The sequence below is a fragment of the Arachis ipaensis genome, chromosome B10, assembly GCF_059453495.1.
Source record: "Arachis ipaensis isolate K30076 ecotype BB chromosome B10, ASM5945349v1, whole genome shotgun sequence".
NCBI lineage: Eukaryota > Viridiplantae > Streptophyta > Magnoliopsida > Fabales > Fabaceae > Arachis > Arachis ipaensis.
Genome location: NC_142435.1, coordinates 11,509,972 through 11,521,473, shown reverse-complemented (window position 1 = coordinate 11,521,473; position 11,502 = coordinate 11,509,972). Strand labels below are relative to the sequence as shown.

Below are 11,502 nucleotides of genomic sequence, written 5' to 3'. Positions count from 1 at the left end.
TCTAATCATGTTAATAGTTAACTAAGACTTCTAAGTGTGTGTTGGAGTGTCATTTAACGTGTCACATTAGCAAAGTTTTACACCATCAACAAACAAAGTCACGGAAGGACTAATATAAATAATTTAAAATATTTAAAGAACGAATTTGATTAAAAAATTTTTTTAGAAACTAATTGAAAAAAACTAGTAATCTTTCAAGGATTAATTTAACTATTTACTCTTTTCAGAATATATTAATTATTTTGATGGCTAGTTAATTATAAAAAGTTTCCACTCTCATACATATTTAAAAGCTACATAGAACACCGAATGAAGGAAAACAAAGGAAAAAAAAGAAAGAAAAAGAAAAGGCCTACCATGATATTTTACACACTCTTTGTATGTGAGTAACGACTTTATAAAAACTGTCCTATATTTTTAAGAGTGATTATCATTTAGAAAAATAATATATAGAGATAATCATAGATGTGTTAGATATTTTATAAAATCAATAATTTGTGTACCTCTAGTCATTGTCAATAAATTTTTTTATTTAATTTAAAAACTTTTAATTCTTGAATCATAAACTCAGATAGAATCAAAGTGTGTTTGTTTATTATTATGTAATCAGAATTGAGGACCCAAATTTTATAAAATTTATAAATAATCGTGTTCTTTTTATCAAAGAATAGACCAACTGCCAATATAATTAATTAATAATTACGACACCACTCAAATTAATTTCTATATTAACAAATTGGACCATAATTAGAATAAAAATTCTAACATTCTCCCACTTGGTCCAATATCTGTTACGTATAGTTTGTAATTACATACTATGCTTAAACAATTAAGACAAATTATATGAATCATAGCGATAGGTTCTCATTAATCGAGTATTACCTTCTATGTATTACAATGTAACATCTCCTAAGTGAATAAACTCTTTATGTGGTATTTCTGTAGGAATATGCACAATACTTATTCTAGGTCCTTCACTGAATTTTATTTGTCATTCTCAATTATGTATGCGCATATATATTAATCAATGAGAAACAAACAATAATAAGAATTTCATATCCAAATATATCATATAATATAAAATAAGTCATATAAGTGACGTTATAGAATATAAACTCATACTAGTAACATGATCCTTAAACAATCCTGGTGGCATGCCTTTTGTCAAAGGATCAGCTATCATCTGTTTAGTACTAATATGCTCTATCTGTACCTCATTAGACCTAACTTGGTCTTTAATGGCTAAGTACTTAATATTGATGTGCTTACTTCGACTACTACTTCTATTATTCTTAGCCATAAATACAGCAGCTGAATTGTCACAATATATTCTCAATGGCCTAGAGATACAATCCATAATCTTAAACCCAGAGATGAAATTCTTTAACCAAATACATTGTGATGTAGCCTCAAAACAAGCAATAAACTCGGCTTCTATGGTAGAAGCGGATACAAGTGATTATTTTGCACTCTTCCAAGATACTACTCTATCAGCATGCATAAAGATGTATCCTGACGTTGACTTCCTAGAATCAACACATTCCACCAAGTCTGAATCTGAGTATCTAACAATTTTCAAATTGTCGGTTCGTCTATATGTAAACATGAAGTCCTTGGTTCCTTGAAGGTACCTTAAGACCTTCTTTGTAACTCTCCCATGGATAATTCCTGGATTACTTTGATATCTTCCTAACATGCTAACAGCAAAAGCAATGTCAGGTCTTGTACAGACCTGAGCATACATTAAGCTTCCAACGGCTGAAGCATAAGAAATATTTTGTATCTGTTTCTTTTCAAGTTCATTTTTGGGACATTGATCTAAGCAGAATTTGTCACCTTTCACAATAGGTGCAACACTTGGTGAACAATTTTGCATTTTAAACCTCTCAAGAATTTTATTAATATAGGCTTCTTGAGATAAACCTAAAATTCCTTTATGTTTATCTCTATGAATCTTTATGCCAATGACATAAGATGCGTCACCCATATCTTTCATATCAAAATGTCTAAAGAGAAATTGTTTCACTTCATGTAACAATCCTAAATTATTTGTTGCAAGCAAAATATCATCTACATATAAGATGAGAAACATGATCTTACTCCCACTAACCTTATGATATATACATTGATAAGAAATATTCTCAATGAACCCAAACGAAAAAATCACATTGTGAAACTTCAAATACCACTGTCGGGAAGCCTGCTTAAGACTATACATTACTCTCTTAAGCTTGCAAACTAACTCCTTACCAGCACTTGAGACAAACCCTTTGGGTTGTCTCATATAGACCTCTTCTTCCAAATCTCCATTAAGGAATGCCATTTTCACATCCATTTGATGCAATTCTATGTTAAAGTGTGCTACCAATGCCATAATGATGCGGAAAGAGTCTTTCTTTGAAACAGGAGAAAAGGTTTTATAGTCAACTCCTTCCCTTTGAGTAAATCTTTTGACAAGTCGAGTCTTGTAGCGCTCAATATTGCCTGATGAATCCTTCTTGGTTTTAAATACCCATTTACAGCCAATGCCTTTTTCCCATCAGGCAATTCTACAAGATCCCAAACTTGGTTATCCGCCATAGAATTCATTTCATCCTTCATAACATCTAGCCATAAATTGGAATTACGACTTTTCATTGCTTGTGAAAACATCTTTGGGTCATTTTCATCACAAACATTGTAGTCAGACTCAGCAAGATATACTACATAGTCACTAGAAATTGTAGGCTTTCTTATTCTTGTTGATCTTCTTAATGTTGCATCATCAACCTCTTGTAAAGGTAGTGGCATAACAGGTTCTCCCTCTTCTTAAAGTTACTCTTGAGCAATATGTTTTTGAACAACATTTTTATTACGAAGAGTTTGATCCTCCACCATATGATATACTTGAACATTATCTTCATGATGTGGAACATCAGTAATAGGTTATTCTACATTGACTCTATCTGTATGGGCATTGTATTGAACAATCATTCTTGTACATGAAGAGATTTGACAAACATTATCATTCTCAACAATTTTAAGAGGATGATTTCTCACACTTTTCACATCATGCTCTAAAAATCTTGAATTTCTAGATTCAACTATTTTACTTGAATGGAAGGGATAATAAAATCTGTAACCCTTAGACTTTTCTGCATAGCCGATAAAATAGGCACTTATCGTCCTTGGGTCCAACTTCCTTTCTTGTGGATTATAAACTCGAACTTCAGCAGGACAACCCAAAATGCGTATATGATTCAAACTAAGTTTCCAACCTTTCTATAGCTCAAATGGAGTTTTAGAAACTGCCTTTGTTGAAACTCTATTTAATATATACGCAGCTATCTTAAGGGCTTCACTCCACAAGGATAAAGGAAGATTGGAGTTGCTAAGCATACTCCTCACCATATCTACCAAAATCATATTTCTTCTTTCAGCTACACCATTTTGATCTGGTGTGCTAGGCATGGTGTATTGTGCCACAATACTATGCTCTTGAAGATACTTTGCAAATGGACCAGGTGCTTGTCTACTTCCAATATATCTCCCATAGAATTCTCCACCTCTATCTGATCTCACGATCTTAATTTTCTTTTCGCATTGTTTATCTACTTCAGCTTTATAAACTTTAAAAGTGTCTAATGCCTCATATTTATTATGAAGCATATATAGATACATATATCGTGAATAATTATCAATAAAGGAGATACAGTATTTCTAACCACTTAAGAACATATCAGGACAACATATGTCAGTGTGAATTATTTCTAATATGTCAGAACTCTTCTTAGCACCTTTTTCATACTTTTTGGTTTGTTTTTCCTTAATGCAATCCACACAAGTATCAAAATCAGTAAAGTATAGAGGTTCAAAAACTCCATCACTTACCAATTTATTCATTATCTCAATGGAGATGTGTCCCAACCTTCGGTGCCACAACATGGAGGATTTTTCATTCACACCATTACTATGCATAACCATAAGACTATACAGAACATTATTAGCTAAATGAATTTTAAATAAATCACCAGTTAAAGTACCACGTCCAATAATATTAGAATTTTTAATAATGTCAACAGAATCATCATAAAAATTTATACATAATCCTTGTTTTACAAGCTTAGATAAAGAAATCAAATTTTTAGAAAAATCTGGAATATAAATTTTTTTTAAATCTAAAATACAACCAGTATTTAATACAAGTCTAAATGTTCCAACAGCTTCCACACGTGAATGCATCCGATTGCTCATATAGATGCTTAGTTCACTTCTTATCGGTTTCCTTATGAAACCCTGCATGGTATTTGAAATATGAATTTCAGCACCAGAATCAATCCACCAAGTGTCATGACAAATTTCAACAACATTAGATTCAAAACACACTGAAGGAATAAGATCACAAAAGTTAGTACATTTCTTTTCAACCCAAACTTTAAATTTTGGTCACTCCTTCTTCATGTGTCCTTTCTTTTTAAAAAAGAAACATCGTGCACCTTCTTCCTTCATAGGATGGGATACAATACCCTTTCCTTTCTTCTTATGAGCTTGCTTTTTACTACCCTCATTTGTCATTAAAAGTGCACTTTCACCAAGTTCCTAAATTAGCCTTCCTTCCTCTTGCACACACATCACCAGTAATTCGTTAATGGACCATTTTTTCTTATGTGTGTTATAAGAAATCTTAAATGGTTCGTACTGGGTAGAAAGAGAATTCAGAATAAGATGCACTAGAAATGAGTCAGAGATCTCAACCTCTAAAGCTTTCAACTGTGCTGCAATGTCTCTCAACCTCATGATGTGTTCACGCACACCTCTTATGCCGGTAAGCCTCATGGATGACTTGCAAGTGCGCCTTACTAGAAGACTCAAACTGTTCATCAATAACCTTCATGTAATCCTTGTCATTTCTGCAATCAGGAATTGAACCTCGGATACTAGTTGAGATACGAGACTTAATTGACATCATACTTAAACGGTTGGATTTCTCTCACCGTTCGTATAATGCTACCTCGACTTGAGAACTAGTATCAGTAGGTGCCGGAGGCTCTTCCCTACGAAGAGCATAGTCAAGTTCTGCACACCCTAAGTAAAAGAGAATCTTATCTTTCCATTCTTTATAGTTGTCACCACTTAACAAATGAACTTCAGATACAGTTTCAGATATCATTATTGCTACAAATAATAAATCATACTAACATTACTCAACTTTAAATAAGCACATCAAAATCCATAACATATGATAATACATGCCAATGCAAGTCATATCAAAATAAATATGAATCATAGTGTCATTAAAATCTACTTGTGGGCAAAGATTTTAACACACATAATATTCACTATATTAACTAAGGTATTGAAAATAGAAAATAAAATACTACTTCTTAATACCTGTAGGCTAATTAAGAAATAAAAAGATATTTTCTATTTCAACCTAATTATATGTGAATAACATAATAAATTCCTATGGATAAGTTCATTATATAATTCACAACAATTACAAATATATCATATTAATATTTATGTGATTTTTTAAATATAATTATTATTATCAAGGATGCTATGGTTATTTCTCAATAAATCATATATTAATCACAATATGATATGCAGCGAAATAATTTATATTGCATGCAAATATAATCATCAAATAAATAAATTCAGTAATATGAATTATCAAAGTGGAGACGATCTAGTGGACAAATATTTTAGCAATATTTAAAAGATCCAAATTTAAATCTCACTCCTGCCAAAGTTTGAGTTTTTATAATAAATTTAAATTTTGAAGCCCAACAACTTCAATATTTAGAAGATCCAAGTTCAAATCTCACTCCTACCAAAGTTTGAATTTTTATAATAAATTTAAATTTTGAAACCCAACCACTTCAACGTAAAAGTAGCAAGCATCCAATGTTATATAACAAACAAAATTCATCCATTGAAACAAGTTCTTTCTGTCTTCTCTCTTCCAGTGTCTTATCTCTCTTCTTCTTCTCTCTCTTTTTATTTTTTATTTTTTTTATTTATTCAAGAATAAGAAAACTTATGGGAATCACAGAAAATTATGCTATTATAAAAAACAACTACGACATAAATTTAGAAGATTCCTTCTAAGAATAATATTTATTATTCCCTCTTTTTATGGTACGTCAACTTTAATTTCAATAGTTTTTCTTACTTATTTTAAAATTCATACTATACATTCTTTTTTAAAAATAATTTATCAAAATAATGCACAATAATTAAATTTTAAAATGGCAAAATAGAGATAATTTGGGTCTGATACCATATGTTAGATATTTTATAAAATCAGTAATTTGCGTACCTCCAGTCATTGCCAATAAATTCTTTGATTTAATTTAAAAATTTCCAATTCTTAAATCACAAACTTGGATAAAATCATTCTTTGATTTAATTTGAAAATTTTCAATTCTTAAATCACAAACTCAGATGAAATCAAAGTGTATTTGTTTATTATTGTGTAATTAGAATTAGGGACCCAAACTTTAACAGTCGTATTCTTTTCATCAAAGAATAGACTAATTATCAATATAATTAATTAATAATTACAACACTACCCAACCTAATTTCTATATTAACAAATTGGACCACAATTAGAATAAAAATTCTAACAAGATACTATACTTCATTTACTAACTATCGATATATTCATTAACAAAACTTCTAATTTTTCTTTTTAGCTGCGTAGGGTTGCCCAATTATGAAGGTTTTGAGACATGACATGTATGTTTTGAGAGAGACAATAAACAATTAAACATTTTAAAATTTACTATTACATACGTACTAAACAAGTTGCAGGCTTGCAGCTGCATTGAAACAAAGAATGCCTTTAATTTTCTAAACAAAATTATACTTGCAACATTCAAGCCTTGTAAGAGAAGTATATAAACAATAGGATCTAAATTTAAATATACAATTCCATTTTTGATACCAATGTGCGCGTAACAATTTTCTCCATGCAATCCTATCTTATTAGAAACAAAAACAACAAAATTTGTAACTATAATAATGATAAACTAGACACTTCATGGGCTTAGAGTAGAACGAGATTTAATAAAAATAACAATATATAATAATACTATGGATAAAATATTATTTTAATTTCTAATATTTAGGTTAAATTTTAATTTGGTCTCTAATGTTTCAAACGTTATATTTTAATCCCAAAAATATTCAAACATCTTATTTCAATCCAAAAAAATTTTAAATAGGTTCAATATTGTTCTATAATTAAATTTGACACAAATAATTTGCATATTTTTTTTACTAAAGATAGAAAAATTGAACTCGCAACTTCTTAATTGAGTATGGGGAGATTATGCCATTTGAGCTATAATTCATTGGCAATAGCATTCATGTAAATAAAATAATCAATTCGCCAGCAATTAGGATTTGGAGTTTTGTACAAAAAAAATTGAGAAAAAAAAGTATTACAAAAAATTTTTGATTATATTTTTTAACACATAAAAAAAGATATAACTTAACAACAACCTTATTAATGTCCACATCACTCAACATTGAACTTTTTTTTTAAACCTTTTGGAACAAAAAAAAATATAACATTTAAAGCGTTAATGACTAAATTAAAATGGGAACCACCCAGATAAAGACGCTGAAAATATCTTTTTATAAAGATGTTTTTTAATAATTAAAATTTAACACATATAATCGATTAAATCGTGTTATTTTTGTCAAAATTAGACTAGACAAATTGATTTGACCGAAAAATGGTGAATCGAATCTTGAACTGGTCTAAATTAATATTATTTTTTTATAAAAAATGTCTACAATACTCTATTATAAAAAATGACTAAAATATTTCTATTATATATATTAATTTTGAAAATCCTAAATTTTAGTCCTTTATTTTTCTATGATAAGGTTAGGATTTAGAATTTTTAAAATATATATATAATAAGGGTATTGTAGTAATTTTTTATAAGAAAATAATATTAATTTAGATCAGTTCAAGATTTGATTCACCATTTTTTTCGATTAAATCAATTTGTCTAATATAATTTTAACAAAAATAACATGATTTAATCGATTATATATATTAAATTTTAATTATCAAAAAATATTTTTTAAAAAAAATATTTTAAACATTTTTATCTAAATGAATGGCTCCCAATTAAAATTTGACCCCAACATTAAGGATCAAAATAGTATTTTACCCTAATTCTATATAGACCAAACATTAATAAAATAATGACAATGCATGGTACAATTAAATTAAGACTAATACTAACATCATGAGATGTGATAAGCACAAAACAAGCCCTTGGAATAATCCTGCTTAACGTTGTTGAGAGTAAACTTTTTCTTGGAGTTTGCAGTACTACCATAATTCTTTTTGTGAAAGTCAACGAACAAGACCAAAAGAGAGGAATAGAAAACGACATTGAAGGTCCAACCCCAAACACCAGAGCACCCTGAACCCGTGAAGTGGTAGTAAAGCATCAAACTCAGAACAACGAAGCTGGAGTAGAACTGCATGATCTGGATATTCGTCACAAGCTTCTTCCACTTAGGTCTCACTCCTAGCGCGCACGATAAGTAGTAGGCGTACATTAGCACATGCACGGAGGCGTTGGTAAAGAGTACCGCCGGGAAGAGTGTTTGCGAGGTTTGCAACCATATGTAGCACATGATGACCACGTTGGAGTGGTGGTACACGTGGAGAAACGAGAGCCGTTGGATGGAGTTGCTGAGGATGATGAGGAGTGTGTCCATGAACTCAAGGATCTTGGAGAGGTAGAAGATGTAGGCCCAAAAGAATATGGGCCCAGTGGGCTTGGTTTGCGGTGGGAAGCAGATGATCCAGTGGACGTGAGGTGCATGCGAGATGGTGGAGAGGAGGCAGCCAAGGGCCATGACGAAGGAGAGGAGGAGGAGGGATGTGTTGTGGACGGCTGAGATTGGCCTGAGGATGGATTGGGGGATGGACGGCAGGGATTTCATTTGAGGGAGGATGAAGATGGACGACAGGTAGGAGAGGATTGTGAAGCAGAGAAACTGTGGAGTTGAGGCCATGGTTTTCCCTGGCGTCCATGTGAAGTTCTTGATTGTAGGGTGGTTCACTAACCAGTACTCTAATGCTGCCAATATGTTACTCATTCTTCTTTTCTTTTTCTTTCACACTCAAGCTAGCACCACCCTTAGTTATAGTGTGAGAAAGAAGAATGATATATGGAATGAGGAGTCATATATATAACATGCTCTCAAATTAGTTATTAGTCATTTAAAATTAATTAAGAAGAATAAATGAGTATTATTATCAGCTATGTAATATTAGTTGTGATAATACATATATCTAGATGTTTAAATAATAAAATACTGGTGTAGAAGGTCCCATTTAAGTGCTAGCTGTATGAAACAGAGACAACTTCGCTATATTGAATGTTGCTCGCTCTTAATAAATGGTAACAGTCTTGATAGATAGGAGCATGACTTCCCATTGCCACTGCCACTGCTAATGAAGGTGCCAATCTCATCGCCTCTTTATTTCACCCTGTCATTGTTATTGCCACGTCAACTCTTAAATAGCCTTTGGTGAAGAGACAAAACCGGAAATACGGAGATTGAAAGATAGAAACTAAGGTAGCATTTGATTGAGAGGCAGAGACTGAAAGATTGATACTGAGAGACAAAGATTTAGAGACAGAGACTGAAATAAATCTTAGTATTATGTTTGGTGCAAAGTGGGAGACAGAAATTGAAATAAGAATGAAACTCTAATTTAATTTGTACAAAGGATAAAATTGGAATTAATTATTTAAAATGAGAGTATTTTAGGTATAAAATGTTGTTAAAGTTTCAGTCTCCGTCTTTAAAAATTTCAGTCTCCTGTGTCCCCACTTTTTGGAGATACTGAAATACTAAAATTTTGGGGACAGAGACAGAAATTTTAGTATCAGTCTCTGAGCCAACAAACATGATACTGAGTCTCAGTCTCTCAGTCTTTATCCCAGTATCTCAAAACAAACGCTACCTAAGAGACAGAGATTGAAATAAATCTTAGTATTCTGTTTGATGTAAAATGGGAGATAGAAATTGAAACAAGAATGAAACTTTAATTTAATTTGCATAAAAATAAAATTAGAATTAATTAATTAAAATGAAGATATTTTAGGTATAAAATGTTATTAAAGTTTCAGTCTCGATCTCTAAAAATTTTAGTCCCCTGTCCCCCTACTTTTTGGAGATACTGAAATTTTAGAGACAGAGACAAAAATTTTAGTACCAATCTCTAAACCAACAAACATGATGCTGAATCTCAATCTCTCAATCTCAATCTCTCAATCTCTGTCTCAGTATCTCAAAACAAACTACCTTATAGTTTTCATTTATTTACACATACATCTCTTCATGCATGTAACTAGAATGAGATACATCAAACTTTATACATGTAGATTTTAGAAATGGTCAACATACATGTTCTATATATATGATTATATCCACAACATGCTAAAAAAAGAAAGAAAACAGAAAAAAGAAACAAGGTATATATTGAAATAATGAGAGTGGTTATTGGTTAACACTTAACAGGGATGCATATATCTCTTTTTATCCCAACCATTATTAATGATATACATTGCACACTTGTGCAGCGTTCAATGGTTATGCGATACATTCAGTTATGGAGAAAATCTAGTTACACCTGTCCATTTGTCGATTTATAATCTCTATCGGGGTTCAGAGAAAGAGAATTGAATGGCTTTTCATTTAGTTATCAACACCAACTAACTGCGGTTGGGTGCGTTCTTCTATCTGCAGAGGTCACAAGTAATAATAAGTACGTATAATAGTAGTTGGACACACAATCTCTCTTTAATTTGTACATAAAAATACACATATAATTAAAGTGGATATATACTATATACTATAATATAAATAACATTAGTCATGATCAGCAATTAGTTAGAGGTATTTAAAACTTAGGTACTGACAGAGGTTGTATATGAAGCATCTTACATAACCAAAAATGCAACGTTTATGAGGTTGGGTGATCCTTGATTTTCAGTCTTGGGTCCCTAGTCCCCTACAGTTTCTCCTAGCTAGTTTCACTAATAATGTTGCAGGACATATACCTAATTAATAAGGACTCATCATTTGAAAACATCATTATACCTAGCTCTGGCTAAAGTTCATGTATTATTAAGTGTAAAATGATGAGTAGTTGTGCATAATGATCAACTTAAATGTTTTTCTGAAAGAACCGGAAGCATGTGTATTGAATATTAATAGTGAATGAGTCAAGTGAGAGATGATGATGGAGTCCACAAATTTTGTCCAATGAACAAAGTTGATATAAATATTTGTACTATTCACAAAGTGGCATTTTGTACCGCATAGGCCCAACATACTCGTTTATTTTTTATTGTTTATAAGCGGGTATAGGGTAGATATATCTAAGTTATTTATCCATAAGCCAACCACACGTTACATTTAAGTTAGTTTCATGCTTATTTGCTTGCCATGCAGAAGGTAGGTGCGGCTTTCATT

At 31.2% G+C, this 11,502-nt stretch overlaps 1 protein-coding gene across 1 annotated transcript; it reads right to left on the bottom strand.

The window, feature by feature from the left end:
• Positions 1–7,903: 7,903 nt before the first annotated feature.
• LOC107621885 (fatty acid elongase 3-like) lies at positions 7,904–9,185 on the bottom strand. Its single transcript, XM_016323866.3, has one exon. The coding sequence runs from the start codon at positions 9,112–9,114 to the stop codon at positions 8,248–8,250; it is 867 nt and encodes a 288-aa protein (XP_016179352.1). The 5' UTR covers positions 9,115–9,185; the 3' UTR covers positions 7,904–8,247.
• Positions 9,186–11,502: the final 2,317 nt, after the last annotated feature.